Source organism: Pseudochaenichthys georgianus, chromosome 20 (genome assembly GCF_902827115.2).
Source record: "Pseudochaenichthys georgianus chromosome 20, fPseGeo1.2, whole genome shotgun sequence".
Lineage (NCBI taxonomy): Eukaryota > Metazoa > Chordata > Actinopteri > Perciformes > Channichthyidae > Pseudochaenichthys > Pseudochaenichthys georgianus.
The window spans coordinates 8,092,833-8,109,928 of record NC_047522.1 but is presented as its reverse complement, the minus strand read 5'-3'; the positions used below and the strand labels follow the sequence as shown (position 1 = coordinate 8,109,928).

General features: G+C 41.8%; 1 protein-coding gene across 2 annotated transcripts in view; it reads left to right on the top strand.

The window, feature by feature from the left end:
* mpp7a (MAGUK p55 scaffold protein 7a) overlaps nucleotides 1–17,096 on the top strand; it is a 157,274-nt gene that overhangs the window by 122,218 nt on the left and 17,960 nt on the right. The window contains exons 12-14 of one of the 2 annotated variants that reach the window (XM_034108920.2): nucleotides 3,892–3,912; nucleotides 4,838–4,870; nucleotides 11,983–12,153. In XM_034108920.2, the coding sequence (XP_033964811.1) occupies nucleotides 3,892–3,912; nucleotides 4,838–4,870; nucleotides 11,983–12,153 (225 nt within the window). The remainder of the gene's footprint in view (nucleotides 1–3,891; nucleotides 3,913–4,837; nucleotides 4,871–11,982; nucleotides 12,154–17,096) is intronic. The other variant, XM_034108921.2, reaches the window with a different exon arrangement.

Below are 17,096 nucleotides of genomic sequence, written 5' to 3'. Positions count from 1 at the left end.
GATAAGAGCCAGTTAAACCCGTAGAGACCACCCTTAAAGTTGTATAGATCAAGTTGTTATTGTTTCCCTTCATGTTAAAATTCCCTGTACATTGGTTCATTGTCAGTATCACAATTCTGAGTGACATGTACCGTTTGGTAATGTATGGATTCAGCCTTTTAACGCAGACCAGCTCAGCTCTGTCTTTCATTCACTTTCCCCCTCCTGACTTCCAATAACCGGCTCTACATTTGAAGGCCAAAAGATGCATGACAAAGATCTCACTCCGTGTCATCTGGGAAATCCCACCGGTCTCATGTTGGTTGTTTAAAAAGTGAGAGTGAGAGAGAGTGAGAGAGAGTGAGAGAGAGTGAGAGAGGGTGAGAGAGAGAGCGAGAGAGAGAGCGCGAGAGAGAGCGCGAGAGAGAGAGCGAGAGAGAGAGCAAGAGATACTGCAACCAAGAAAAAAATTGACAGCGTCAAGTGTGTCCAAGGAGAAGGCCATCTGTGTGCTGGCTGGCTGCGAGGGTGACATCAGCTCGTAACTCAGGGCCATTTACAGGGTGCTGACTAGGGGTCATTCCTTTGTCTCTTCCTGACTCGTAAGAAGATAGCTAAAAGATTGTCTGGCAGCACTTCAGGATGGTTTACTGTGCCAGATATAATCCATACAACTCAAAGGAGTAAAGATACCCAACATTGGATGTTTCTCTAGTGGGGTAGTATGACCTGGACCATCTTTTGATACCCTTAGGGTGATGATCAGGGGGATAATAACAATGGGTTTTGATGATGACCTGCTATTCAGCCCAGTCAAATAAATTGGTTAGAATAATCAGTCTAAACTGTTGTTTACAGCCTGTCTGATTGTCTGATTGTTTGTTTCTTTCCCTTCCATCAAATGTTATATCCAGATCTTAGCGATTATTATCAGTACAATTTACTCTAAAAAGGAAAGCCAAAACTGCAAGAACAAGTTGTAATACTTGATTAATCCTTTAACCAACATTACATCCTTCATTCCAACACTACCCTCATCTCACCCCTTCTGTCTGTTTGTTTCTTTCCCTTCCATCAAATGTTATATCCAGATCTTAGGCAAGGCAAGTCAAGTTTATTTATATAGCACCTTTCAGCACCAGGCAATTCAAGGTGCTTTACAAAAATGAAAGACATTCAGACAAAGGCATTTAAAAACAGTAAAAGATAATAAAAGAAACATTAAAAGAAAAACAAAAAATGAAAGACATTAAGAAAATGGCATTTAAAATCAGTCATTAAAAAGAAAAGCTAATAAAATAAACATTAAAAGATAAAAGTTACAGTGCAGTCTAAGATATGAATAGTTCAATTCTTTCGGTTCTTGATTTTTAATTTATTCACAGAACCTCCCTTTGGAAATCCGAACATTTCCGTCCCGATTGTTAATTTAGACTGATTGTTTTCACCATGTTATGCTCGCATGACATCCACAATCGGACCCTCAGGAGGGTGTACTAGCCCCCTACTCTGCTTTGCGTTCCATAACAAAGTCTTTAAGTGTTACCTGAACACCCCGTGTTACCAAAACACAATTTTTCACCCGTCGGTGCTGTGATACTTGTTCCTCAGTACAACTCACCCAAAAACTGATCGTAAATCCTGGCTACGACGGATATCCCAAATATCCTACTTTCGAGCAGTCCCTCTCATAAATGTCATGGAGTTTAATTACGTCACCATGTTTTGCTCTCATGACATCCACAATCGGACCCTCAGGAGGGTGTACTAGCCCCGTACTCTGCTTTGCGTTCCATAACAAAGTCTTTAAGTGTTACCTTACAGTCTTACAGATTTTTACATAATCTTATCGATTATCAGTACAATTTACTCGACGAATCAAAAGGAAAGCCAAAACTGCAAGAACAAGTTGTAATACTTGATTAATCCTTTAACCAACATTACATCCACTCGCCTTTCTGTTTTTGTCATCCATCCTTTCCCTTCATTCCAACACTACCCTCATCTCACCCCTTCTGTCATCCTCTGCGGTGACTCTTTGGTATGTTGGCGACATGGCATATACCCTTAAGCGTGCGTCCCTTTCCAGTGATGATTGGGGCGGGCGGCCATGAAGCATCCAGTCAGAATGAGTAGCCGACCAGCTTGACTGCACACCGAGAATGTCTGCGAAAGACGGCGGCCGCAATCTGAGCAGCCATGGCTCCCCTGAGCTCAGTAAATGATAGGCTTAGCTGCCACCATCACCATACACATCAGATCATTACCTCAGCTCATTCTCGCTGCTCTTAAAATGTTTGAGATGGCGATGGAAATGCACCCTCAAAAAAGGGCAAAGAACAAGGTTTTCCACGATTTAGGCATTCTCGGATAGGCCATGCCATTTCAATTCAAAGTCTGCAGTGTTATCACATGGTGTTTCATTAGACTAGGAATGCCTGTGTACAAGGCCATTAGGCAATGCAAACCATTCCTGTGGCAGATAGGCACCAGATGAAAGCCTTCCAGAGTGTAATAAGGGCAGCACTTGGAAGGATTTTTAGATACCTTTATCATTCTCATATTGTCCTTGTCGTTTCCTCTTTCAAGTTTGCCCTCCGTCTCCCCCTCCTCTACAATTACCTCTCATCCTACTCAAAATGTGGTTTGGTTGCTGGTTCAACTTAAAATGTCACATAACAGTGGGAGGAGGGCAACATCAGTAGGAACATTGCCGTGAACGCTAACATGTGAAACAAGATGTCAGATAAAGGCAGACGCATTTGGCTCCGCACTTCAAAACGTTCACGGCTCTCAGACCTGATGCTTTAGGATCGGAACAACCTCGGGAGTGATCGCTCCTGACTACTGTTTTGTCTAGTCATTATCTCCGGTGTGACGTAACACCTCCCCGAGCGGCAGTGCGCTCTGGGAAATGGTCGCGGTGCTGTAAGGCGAACCCCATGCTGTGGTAGATGATGTTATGAATGTTTTGACTTAACCTTGTTTGGCCAAAATTGGAACACGTGAAGGGGAGGAAGCAACTATAAGTGCCTCCAAATGTTCCCGGCGTCTTACACCAAACACACACACTTGTCTGATCCTGTATGAGCTACCATTTTGAAACCAACATCTTAAAGTTGTTTGGATGGCAATCCTAAACGTCTTGAGTAATTAAAAAAGCTTCCTGAAATAAAAATGTTATTCCTGTTTCTCAATAATCAAAATGGTCCCTTTTTAATATTATGGTTTGACTCCCTGAGCAATTTAAGCATTCCTTTTGATTGGAATCTACTTTTGTTTTTTTCTTCTGTGTAGCCACCATGGATGACTGTGTCTCACTAGGTAACAATGGATAAACGTGTGTTTCGGTAATATAGAAATTAATTTTTTTAGAGAATGCCAATGTTCATTCTTATAACTTTAAAAACACATTGTAGTGTTGAACACAAGGTCCAATTACTAGTTTTATCCTGAACGTTTTCTTCATCATTGGTTGTCGTTTTCTCGTAACCTGGGTTACAACTTGTATTGGGGCTTACAATCTCCCACTGAAGTTCCATGCTTTGTTTGTGTCATGACAACTGAGCACATATGACCAATTGATGAAGGCCATGAGTTGCTTCCAAAAACTAGTAAGTGGACCTTGAGTTAGTATTTGTTTTTGTTAAGTTAATAGTTATTTTACTTTTAGACAATATCTGTAGTAGAGTGTTTTTTTTAAACATTACAAAATCACATTTTAGAACAAGCTATATCTATTTTATACAAGAAATGACTCAACGCAAAACAACATGTAATACAAATGTGTGAATATTGTGTTCTTTATAATAGATGGACACAAATCAACATGAACAGCTGACAACAAATTATAATTTAAGATGATAACTCTTTTTTTGTCATTTGTTTCTTCTTTTGTCTTGCTTTTCTAAGACGATGTGGCTGTAGAGTTTGGTATGTTTCCTCTTCTTTATTCTCTTGTATTGTCCCTAAACTACTTTCTGTAATCCAATTGTTTTCTAACTTTGACTCATTTCCCTTCCTTGCTCACAGCTGAGGAGATGGAAGGTACTACTTGTCTAACGTCTCCCATTGAATAGGCCATTACTAATAGGTCACTGGCTAATACAATATGGCCAAACACAAACATTAGCATTGTGCTTGGTTACCCTTCATCATGTTGTGTGTAACAAAAGGTCTACCTCTCACCTCTGCTCTCCAAACTTCTTGTTTTCATTTGGCCTGTATCTTCACGTCAAAGCTAATCGTATTCAAAGCAGAGCATCAGGCGTCCCTGTCAATTTCTCCTCTTCAAAATGTTGGAGAGTTTACGAGTTATTTGCTCTCACGTTGTACAAACCCTCATCCTTCACCTGTTAACTTGTCGTTTTCATCGTTTGGAGAATCATTTGTACACATGGACAACACCCGTAACCCTGCGCCAGCCCAACTCACTCATAATATTACATTATTAATAACATTAAAGAAAACAAACCCTCCATAGCATGGCCAGGGATGTAGTGGACTATAAACCAAAATACAGTTTTCAAATGATTATTTAAACATATACTTTTGATTATGTTGGTTCTCATTTGACTCATGGCTGGAGGTCATAGTGAACACTTGTCTTATTTACCACTACATCCTTGGCTATCACTTTGGAAAAAGTGGACAAGCTCCACCAACAATAATACCAAAAACGATCTAATCAGATGTCTATCGTGTTGAATATACCTGTGTTTTTGTATCTATGGACTTTTGCCTCTCAGTATGTTTCAGAGGGGTAAGTACCTGTTGCTTTTCCCCCCCTGACTTTTCTCTTTTACATGTTTCATTTGCCTCTTTTCTGGCCCCCCTTTCTTTCTCTTCTCATAACCAGAGGACGCTGACTCTATTAGCGGATCCCAGCTAGGTGAGAGACGTTGCTTTCTTCTCCTCTTTCTGTCCTATACCTTCCAGATGTGCCCATTTCTCTGATCCGTTAACTTTGAAGACAGTCGCCGAGATTGTGTTGGATTGTCATGTGTCCTCACCAATAATCCTTCCTCAACCCTTCACTCCTTCCTTTATGGATCAGCCTTTATAGTGTGTACACATGCATTATTACACTGTAAAAGGGATAACTGTTATTTTACTTTCTGTTACTTTCATAATGTACTTGACATACTCCTTTTTTTGGTACAACTGATTAAAGTTGGACTCCCATGTAAAAACACAAAGTAGTAGTTCTGGTTCAATGGCCTACGGTGTGCTATGTCTGCCCTCTTGCTGACAGCATGAGTGCAGTGGCAGATCATGTCATGGAATTGCAGAATATAGTGCTTATTCTGGTGTGCCACTGCTCTGGGTCTAAAGACATATTTTAAGACTGGTTCTGGATGGATTTGGGTAAAAAAGACGGCTTGTTTTTTCTCATTTTGTTCTGGAAGTCCATCCCAGTCCTGGTTTTAGTTGATGTGGTCCTGGTCAGACTTAATGACAATTACCGTGGCCCTCTTTAGTTCTGCAGCTCTTCCCAAGGAGCTGCATCCAATTATCTGTCTTGTACAGAAAATGTACTCATGTTTTTATTACCACTGTCATTTTCCTAACAAATCACAAGGTATCGTCCCACTGGAGGACCACAGGCCTTAGTAGCTGGCTCACACTCTAATCCTCCTTCTGCCCTTTTCTTTCAGTTTCTGTCTCTTTATTTCTCTCTCCCTCTCTCTCTATCACATTTTGTCTATATTCAGACGTTGAGGTCAAGAGGTGAGCTGGCCTCAGAGCTCTCCCTGCACACTACACAGTTTAGACTCCAGATTTCACAGGATATCCAGTGCACACACGGGTTTATAAATACTGAGTTTGAGCCATGTCTGCCAAGCTCAATCAGGGTCATTTCCTATGGCCGGACTATGCCAAATACCAGTCCAGTGTTTTCACTCTGCTCGGTCTCCTTCAGGCTTGCCCTTACTGTCACCCTGCCTCCTTCATAAGGTCAATGACCTCAGCCTCTCCTCTTCCTCCTTTGGTACCCAAACAACATCCAGCACCCTAGCGGGTTAGCAGTATTTCTTGACTCAAGCAGCCCAGAACGAGGTTTAACTGAAATGAGAGACCCTCAGAAGGAGGAGAAAAGAAAATCTGAGTTATAATAACATCTTCTCTATGCGAGTACTTGCTGCATGGCTTTTCAGCCTGTTGGATGTGGTTGTGTGATTTAGAGTTGGCCCGTCCTGAAAAGTTTGAAATCCTAGAACTTACAGATGCTTTTGCAATGCTACTGAGGTTGCATGGGGAAATAAAGGAGGCGGTGGGAGGGGGTAGGTGGTTGTTGTCCTTAGATTTTGGTTTGTTTCCCCTTCATGCCTCTCAGTGATGCAACGTCTGTACGTTCATTTGCCAAAAGTGATCCTGGAGCTCTACTGGGGTCGAGCAGATTCCTGATGTTGCTTCTCGAGCCAGCAAACTCAAGAATTAAGTCCACCTTCTTATCAGGCCTTTCTAGACAAGTAGTATTAGGAGACTTTCAATTCTGTATCAGCAGTTTGACACCCATGGAGCATGTGTTATGTTAAAGAACCACCAGTGCACTCAATTGACAACCAGAACCTTCAAATATTTAGACTATGAGGAGTAGGCATTATGACATTCTCTATTGTAATGCCTAAAATCACAAAAGTCGCACACTGAACATCTAGAGAGAAAGACAGATGAACAGAGGGCAAGCAAGTAGTCCCGAATCAGTTAAAGTTGAACGATTGGGGGCTGGGATATTAATCAGCCAATTATGTCCAAGTTACGGGAAAAAATGTGTTATGAACTGAAATAAAAAATGCTCCATTTCCAAAGCGAGATCAGTTCATCAGGCTGTAGCTTCAATAATTGAGGACTTGCAGGAGCCAATATATCGCGATTACTGAGTTTTTCCCTATCTGAGTCCAAACAGAGGGGACTTACCTTTTCAGATTAAAATGATATTTGTTTTATGGAAAACCAACACTTTGATTCTATCATAGCAGGTACAGTATACATTACGCACTGGCTTGAGAGGGGTGCTTTTATTAGCATTAGCAACGGATCATTGTACAAAATTGATAGATGGACTGGAATTCCCTTGAACGTAGCTTTGTTGTAAAGCATCTTCTCGGTTTTGACATCAGACTGATGAGACAAACAGGAAAGCAATCAGTGCTTTGGCTCAAAGAGGTCCCTATTGGCATGTTGATATTGGCTTCAAGGACTCCAGTAAAAGCAAAAGTACTTGTGCGTGTGTGTTTTTCTTTGCCAACATAAGGCATCAGGCATCGTTTGGAGACGAGCCATTCCTGATCCCAAAGTGCCGCGGGATACGGTGGAGGGGAAAAACAAATAGCGCTCGACACAAATGAACCTCTTGCATCCAAAGGTCTATAGCGCTATTCCACCGTATAAGCCTGGGTACCACTTTCCAAAAGCTTTGTGCGGGGCCGTGGAAACTACTCCCAGAATGTGTTCTCCCAGATAACACGCCACACGTACATATTTCAAATGTCACGCTAAAGAACTTTACCTTTTTGCTTTGCTTTTGTAGTTGAGGAGTAAAATCCAGAGGTTAGATCTGGTACTGTATGTATGCAACGTTGTGATCTTGTCCAGGAACAGTTTGACGTTTGATACAATTGAGTATTCTAAGATCAGCCTTGGAGCACACTTTACTACTGTACCATAATCAGTTTCACAGATGCCTGTTAACAGTTGTGTGGAGGGAGCATTTGAAGGACACACGTCTGCCTGGATATGTCCCTTTCCTCCTTTTCACGTGCTGTCCTTACGACATTGGCCTCTGGTCTCCTGGTTCCTCTCCAGATTATTTTCTTCTCCTCTCCTGATTCCTCTTATCTTTAATCTTGATTATTTTACTCCTCGTTTCCTTTCCTGTTTCCCTTCATCTTCTCTCCTCTCCTTATTGCTCTCAACTCCTTTTTTGATTTCTATAATGATTCCTTTCCTTTTCTGAATCCTCTTATCTTCTCTCATCTCCTTACTGCTCTCCACTCCTTTTTTGATTCCTATAATGATTCCTTTCCTGAATCCTCTTATCTTCTCTCATCTCCTTACTGCTCTCCACTCCTTTTTTTGGTTCCTCTAATGATTCCTTTCCTTTCCTAATTCCTCCTCTCCTCATTCCTCTCCTCTACTTTCCCGATTAGTTTTGTGATTCCTCTCTGTCTCTCTCCTCACCTCATTCCTCTCCTGATTCCTATCCTCTTTTCACCTCTTCTCTCCTGATTCCTCTCCTCTTTTCTCCTTTTCTCTCCTGATGCCTCTTCTCTCCTACTGTAATTCCTATCCTCTTCTTGATACCTTCTTGAAACCTCTTGAGGTATTTTACTGTTTATCATGGCTCAACTTCTGTCCTTTGCAATCTGGGTATATATTGTCTTGCATGCTTCCTTGGATTCCTTGTACTATAGCAAAACGATGATAAATCAAGCAGACCAGTCCTTCAGTCCACATCATTCCAAACGCCTTTGTATTTTGTCATTATAAGCAGCCACGCTCCTCTTTCTTTTATTCAGCATTGGGGTAATAATGGCTGACGGTGTGGAAAGCGCCCTGCACCTCCCTAGCTGCCTACCATGAGCCTTCCTCATCCTTTCTAACCCATCCAGTAATGGGCGCACACAGTGAGGGCGCGAGAGCTGCTAATGCTTCCCACATTTGGTGCCCACTAAGTGTTACAGCGTTAAACCACAGCGTAGGGCATCGTGCCACAAGAATAATACTCACTTAATCTCCAGCTGCCATGCATGGTTAATTCCATAGATGTCGTCTCCACTAGTCCAAACTGAGAGCGAGAGGGCCTCCTCTGGGAGAGCCAGGATGGCACTGGAGCTGTCAGCACAGTCTCCTGTAGTTAGACTTCGGCCTCAGACGGCGGCCCACACGGCATCGGTGCCTCGCAACAGGTGGTTTCACTATGAGCCTTTTTCTTTTCCACGTTTTCGCTCTCCCTCTCCACACAAAATGAAGTCTAATCGGAGGAAAAATGTCATTTTTTATTCTATTCTCAGTTGTCATCTCACTGATCGCATACGAGTAATGTCTGGAAGACCTGATGCTGGTATTCTCAGGCTTCTCTTCTTCCTTTCAGACAGACATTGGCAAATGAGCCTTTTCGAACCATCTGTTATTTTTGTATGTACATTTGTCTTAATGCACTGTACTGTTTTCTTTTTACAGTGTCGGCTATTTCTTCAACAGGTGCGGGTTTGTAGCAATGCACAGGATGTTAGGGTCCGAGTGGGCAGTTTGCATTCACATATTGCTAAGGCCTCCGGCGCTTTCTTTACGCAGATGCTGTATTTCCTACAGTACGTGGCTGTTAGATATTATCACACTGGAAAATGGGCTTGAAGGACAGCTGGCGACTTTCAAGCGATTGTGTGTGTACGTCTGTGTGTGTGTGTAGTCACAGCTTGTGTTTACACTACATTAAATATGCTTCAGCTTGTCTTTCTTTCCGTCATTGTTTTTTCATTTTAATGTTCTGCTGAAAGGATTTTGAATCAAAGTGTCTCCGTCTGTTAGAGAGAAGAGAGTGAGAAGATGGTGTGTTTGTGTGCTTACATGCAAGTTTTCAATTGCAGTTTTGGTAATCATCCAGTCGCAAGGAAACTTTAACTCCATACCACTAACCACACTATTTATTTGCAAGAGAAACACACCAGGACACTGCCACTAGGCAGCTCTCATTACAGAACAAATTAAAAACAGATACGTTGTCAACAGATTTGACCTGTCAAATGATTATAATTATTATTATTATTATTATTATTATTTTATGTCAGTGCCACTCACATCATACATTCCTTTCTACTCGCAAGAGTTATGCCAGGATCATCCTGTGACAAACATGTTGGTGTTCCAACTAACTTTAGGGCTTTTCAGGACGAACAGGATTTGAATCACTCCCTAACGCTGGGTTAAATTAATGTCCATCCCCTTTGTGGAATTGAGTCTCCGTTGGTGCTGAAGTTGAGATGGTTATTGAAGGTTTTGGTGACGGACTGGGTGCTGCTTGCGGTTAAATTACACTTTGATTTATCTTTCCTTAAGCAGCGCTAGAGTGGACCACAGGAGAGTTCTCCTCAATTATTTGGATGGAGCTGTCTAAAAATGTTCAAGTGATCTTGAGGGGCACTACAATACTAAGAAACGACAATTTATAACTGGTATGCCTCGTAATGAAACCCTCTGCACCTGCCTGCAAAGTGTAAAGTAACTAAGATTGCCATTGGCTCTATCCAATAAGACGGTAGCTTGTCAAAATACAGACACATAGAATTAACGACCATCATAGTATTACTTAAGCCTAATTAGCCAGTTGTGTTTATTGTGAAAAATGGCTTGGGTTTGAACTTCCAGGATATCATTAACTGTTAATGTTTCTTGTAATGATGTCAACCCCTGTGGGTATCGGTTACAGTTTGATGTCTCTTCAGGAGAAATGCAGATGAGCGGTGGATGTTTTCCACTGTGTGGCAGAGGCTAATACTCCTTGGGTGAGGGCGGGTGTAACGGGGGGGGGGGAGGTGCTGAATGAGTAGATTAACCACAGCAGAAATGGCACAGACATCGTAAGCCGCAGCTTGCCCACAGTGGAACAAAGTCTGCCGTAAATGTTCAGTGTAACACTATATCCAGGCGCGTGTGCACACTCATACGTGTACACAGGCTCGTGCAAAAACATTATTATTCTGCTCCAGTGACTCATAGTGTGTTTCATTTGTAACTCAGCATAGGTCTGTAGTGCCATCCCTTAATAAGGGACTGTTTGGAAAAGAACAAGCTGAGAAGAATGCAGACTTTCTTTTTCCTGCATAGCCCCACTGTGGTTTAAACATGTTGTGGAAAGTATTAAGGGGGCGGATATCAGGAGCTGTTTCAACTCCTGATTCTTCTCCTAGTCTGTCATTTATCGTGCTAATCTTGCATCATATCCGTTAAAAACTGAAATAATAAAAGAGAAGGCTGCATGAATTCAAGCAGAAATAAGATATGAAATGTTCATAGTTCTGGAGATTTACATCCTATGAGGTTTGACCAACATCTGTCATGAATATTAAACCGTATTCCTAAAATTAGGGGTAAATGTCTCCTTTTGATTCTGTTGTAGATTATCAGATCAAGGAGTGTGCGCTTTTGGATCAGTATGTTAAGAAGCCTTTGTGACGGCAGTCCAAGGACAGGACGCACACTGTAAACCAATCGGATACGACGGCTGATGTAAAGCGACCCGTATGCACAGAGCAATCTTTGCTTTGCGGGCCAGCCAAGAACACTAAACGATACACACATACTGTACATGGACACACACATACCTCATTACATTCTAAAGTTGCAGTGTGAATGAATTACAAATCATAGCCTGACAGTTATGTGAACAACCATCCACAGACTAGCGGTACATTCACATACTGTAGCAGTGAATTACATAAAAGGAACATCAAGTTTTTTCTTTTTTACACAATAAATCTGGCTTGAGAGAGCACATTTTTCCAGACAAATATAAAAAAAAATACGGATAATTCATTGCTATCTTGATTAAAAAGACAATATTGTGGAAAAAACAATAATTTTATATAGCTTTTCACAAATGTTTAAGACATAAACCTCCCCGAGACATGCAGAAAAGAAGAAAATTAAAATCTACTGCATGTCACCAGAAGAAAACGTGTTAGGCTTCGAGATCCAGGGAAACGGTTTGGCCCTGTTCTTCTTTCACCGACACAGCAAAGATAGCGGTAATAAAACTGAGCTGCACAAAACAATGAGGTATTGGACATGGGGCTGTGGAGGCGTGTGCCAAAACGCTGAAACGACTATAAATCGAAATGCACAGCTGCGCCATTGTGTGTCCATACATGTGTCTGAATTTAGAAACTCCTCATAGACACACACGCGGACACAAAGGTTTTTGTGTTGGCGAACATTTTGGATTAATGTGTCTCTTCCTGTCTCCTCTCCCTTCCTGTCTCTTTTCATCCTGACCTCCAGCTGGTTTCAGGAGAAGCTTCCGTCTGAGCAGGAGGGAAAAGAAGACCAACAAGACCATGTACGAATGTAAAAAAAGTGAAATGTACGACATGGCTGACGTGCCCACGTACGAGGAGGTCACCCAGTACCGCAGGCAGAGCGGGGATAAGCACAGGCTGGTGATGCTAGTAGGTGAGTAAAAAAAGCTGGGGAAAAATGACAATATCAATGCATTGCTTACCTCACGCTTTGGCACCATAGATTTAATAATGTTCCTCACACACAAGCATGGTGATAAATACAAATCACAGAAATGACTGTGAGCTCCAGAGTGGCCCGGCCTTGTCCTTCCACGACCCCCAAACCAGAAATAAGCTTCCCAATGCGGGGCCTTACGCACAGTCATTCCTCCTTTAATTTAAAATGTTAGCACCACAAGGAATCGACAGAACAGACCTCATATTAATCAGTCACATTTAGTTCTTTCATTTACAGCACTCACTTTCAATGTCCTTTCAATTTGTCGAGCCCGTGGAATTGTTAACACTTGCCTCGAGGAGACCTTCCAAAGAGCTTTATAGCGTGCCATGCTCTTGAAATGAATTTAGCGGCTTCTCGTTCTGTATTGTGGTGAAAAGACGAGCTTTGCCAGTGAATGGCGGAACAATATGCTAAGCCAGGTGCAACAGTAAGACTTAAATCTTTCCCAGGACCAACTGTACCGTTAGTGAGCTTTTTCCACGTTTCCCTTTTTAGGTTGTGTTACTCCATCATGACAAAAATGACAAGAATGTCCCAGACTCGGATGGAACAAAACATTCCTTACATTTTGATTCCTTCCAATCTATTTGTACGGTTCCATTTTTTCGTTTTTCATTTCGCACTATCTGACAGCAGATTTCAAACATTTGTGAGGTTAATTTGAAAAATGAACACCACTGGCAACAAGGTCTTCCTCTTTTCTTTTTTATTTCTCACTCTCACGCATGCTCTCTGCAGAGTTGAGCTCGTAGCCTGATTGAACAGGCCTTGGTTCACTTAAAAAACGCCACGCAGAGCATGGACTTCATCAGGCGTGTTGCTAATTAGCTAGCCCATTTTCCTGCCTGCATGTCACAGCCTTACACAGAGGCTGAACCTCTCCCACCTGTCATGCTAATGTAAATATTTTCAATTAGAGTCCATAATTTTCGAGGACAACCTATGGACAATTTCACACGTAATGAAGCGAAGGACCAAGGAAAGATCTGCTTTATGTTTCTCTGCCTCCCTCTCTCCTTCTTCCTCTCCCCGGAGTCTCTTGATTTTTCTTTTTCGAAAAATATTTTCTTGCCAATGCTTTTCTGTGTAACTGCCCTTCCCTCCTTCTGTTCAGGGGAGAAACACTTTATTCCTCAATGTACGGGCATGTGTTTTCAACATTCTTCATTTACTTTATCCAAGCAATTCCCAACATCAAACCTATACTCTTGTCATTTTCAATTTTCACCCAGAGTCGACCATTAGCAGCAGTTTACCATGTACAATTGATTTTATGTAATGTATTTTGAAACAATGTGTCCTTTATTACAGACAAAGGCAGAAATAAGCAGGCGACTGTGGATTTTCTCAGCTGAAATTACTGTTGTCACCAGCAGGCTAAGCAGCTTTTGCTAGCCAGCTAATTAAGCTAACTAGTTCCAAATTCAGGCCGACACACAGTCCAGCCAAGAGCCAACTCATATTGAATTAACAAAACTGCTGAATGGGCCTTAACTAAGAATGTTATTGATACATACATGATTTGATAAAAAACATAACAAAATCGTTTGCTAACAACATGGCTTAGCCTCCTTTTTAGCCTGACATGCTAACAACTAAAAACTCATGTTAGATCAGATAACACAGTGTAATGCATTTCATCTCTTTTGTGTTCCTTTACAAATGTACATTATGGGCATTGCTCATACTACAGCTGATACAGAATTAACATGTGGAGAAGCTTAGAAATTAGTGGGAGGGGAAGTTGAGCAGACGGTCAATGTAATACTTCAGAAAAGAATGAGTAAAGTCTGCATTATTTTATACAGGACACATCCCTCACCTTGATAGGACCTCGGCAACCACAACCCCCCTTTTCATATCAAACATCCCCCTTCTTAAAGACCTTAAGGAATCCCAAAAGGCGTTTCTTCATTTATGTGGACGCACGTGTCACAGTACCCTGCTGCCCACCTCTCGCACAGAGTCTGAGATCTGTCTTAAAGACAAATCAAGATGCTTATCCGGGTTCTTATACTTACAGTATAATCAGATTTTAAATCAGCCAATAAAAATACAATTTACATACTGCATGAATAGATCGACTCAACCACTGATACGTTTGAAAGAATCTGATTATCTAACCTGACAAAATGGTTTTGCTGATTCCACATTTCCTTGTAACTTGACACACTAAACTCACAGTAAGATTTTTGATTAACTGGAAGCTTTAGGTTTGGGGTTTAGCTCCAATCTCTTTTATATACACCTATGCCTAAGTGAATGTATATGTGGTCTCCTGATTTATAAAATGAGGGCTCCATTTCAACCCCTCTTTAAAATGCAGTAGCAGTGCATTGTAAATGACTTGTGGTAACCGCATTGCACCACTGTCATCCTTTAAATGTGGTAGCCGCACAGCCAGCACTATGAGTAGAGCTGTAATATATACTGCCCTGAATGTGAGGCAGGCCGGGACGTTTGGGGCCGGGTCAGGGCCTGGCCTTTGCGTCTTACATTACGAACTACATGCGTTTCGCTCCACGGTTGGCCTGGAAGTTATTAAGCTCGCGATATTAAAAGCAACTTCTCTAATGAGTGCAGTAATGAAATCTGACACGTTTACTAGCATACCAATCTGCAAGGCCAGAAGCACCGCGAGAGGGCCAGCGAGAGACACAAATGTAGTGAGAGAAAAACACATAAACACAGTAAATAAAACTGGCAGCTTTCGTCCCAAAAAATGGTTATGCCTTTTTTAATTGTGGCGTTGAAATTTATAACTTTGCTGTTGTATTGGGGCATTGTTAAAGACAAACAATGCACAAAGAGGTGGCGTGTTTAAGGTCAGACGGTGGAACGGGACCACAGGGCACAGCTTCTGCTTGTAAAAGACCCGGTGGTGGTCCTGTTGGGCCCCCTTGGCAGGCAGTGGTACAGCTGGAATAAGCTTTAATCGCCATCCGAGGTATTCTGATGAAGGCCTGCTGCCATGCATCATTGATATCACAAGTGGCGAGCAAGGGAACGATATGTAAGGTGAAAATGTTTTTACGAGTGTGCAGAAGTGGGGCCGTTACTCATACGAAGGGTAGCAGAAATGTCTCTGTTAGTCCCCTGTGCCCGGGCCTTAATATCTACGCTTAGATTCATGCAAACAAGCTTGTGTGGAGGTTTGTGGCCTGCCGGGAGGACTGTCCGCACTACTGCGATAGGGCTCATAAAAGAGCGTCTTTTACTATGCTCTGCCACCTTCAGCACCTACAACAACATTGGTCCACGGCCTTGTTCAAACAGCACCGCTGCATTCCTCCTGTGCTCCCGAAACAAATTAGAAATGAACTCCATTTCCTCATCTTAATAAATCACGCAGTCTCTCAACCCCCAGGTACTCTGACTTTTTCTCCTCAGTGAAAAACTCCCAAGCTAAGATTGATCGCTGTCTTCTCTTGGCCATGTGCTTGTTTATGAGAGTCGGTAACCACAGAATGCTTCACGCCGTCCGTCCAAAGAGGGTCGGGGTTTTTTTTGCAATTTTTTTGTATTCACAGTGTAAGCGCGTTGAGGAAACAGCTTTTATCACTTACAGCAGTCGCACATATCGGACCCAAACCATGTGTTACTGAGTGCAGAAGTAAAAGGAAAGCATGGGGTGTGAATTTGTCTGTGTGTAAAGGCTACCCTGTCAGAGATTATGCTTAAAGGAGCCCTGTTGTCCACACCTATTTATCAGGTAGTGGATCACTCTGAAACCTTCCTGCTTCTCACCTGATGAAATGTAGAAGCAAAGTGAAGATGGAACAAGAGGAAACGGGAGTACTTTACTCGTAGAAATATAAAGCTTGTCTTTTTCAACCTTTTTTCTTTTATCTCCCCTTCTCTTTCCACCGTATCGCTGAGCTGAACTCATTGTCCGTTTGTTTTAGAGGAGCGGCCTGCTGCTAAACACATTTGCCTGGAGAAATGAATTTCCAAAAGGCTTCGATGCGATTGTAGTGCCTGCCCAGAACGTCAGGCATGCGAGGAATCTCAAGCCCAGATCAAGCGCTGTCTCTGAAAGTCCACACAAAACACTGAAACGCAGAGCCATGCACTTGTTACTCCAAAACTGATTTGTTGTCCAGTTTGTTGAAGACACTGATGCCAGTCAGTTCAAATTTAAGATTATGTAGTGCCCATGTAACAACCACTTAAATACTGGAGAATGGCATCAGAGACAGTAAGCAGAAAAAGAGACAGAAGGAAAACTGTAATAGAAGATAGAACATTTGGAAATGGATTTGGTGACTTCCTCGAAATCAAAACCAATGTACACAACGTTCTGGCATATTTTTGTGTGTTCCTTAATATCAAAATTGAATTACTTTGCTCGGTCTGATTGAGCTTTACCATATCCACATGTTGGAGGGTTTGCTATTAAATCCAACCCATTGCCTCAGATTTCCCCCTGAGGATTTGATGGAAAGTCCAGCTGACTTGCAACAATACGTGGAAAAGGCTTCCTCACTTCTACTGTGTACCTATATTGAAGGTTTAATGTTCCGCCAAACTACAATGAAAAAACGTTCCTTTAATTGTTACATAATGACCTATAACTGTAGAATACCCGTGACTTTGTCTTGTGAAATCAATTATCTTTGCTCCAAAGGCTTTTACTGCATCTATTGTTTTAATTGAATCTGAAATAAATGTTGACCCGTGGTAAATTGATTTATTATTACATAACAAGAAGACTGAAATAATTTTTGAAGAGAAGAAAAAGGGAACATTAGAAGGTCTAGAAGTACTGTTAGCGTGGTCTCCGTAAGAAACTAAGTTAACTATTTGTATGAAATAGATCCAAATAAAATATAAAGTTATCAAAATTAGGGATGTGGGCTTAGATACGGACAGTA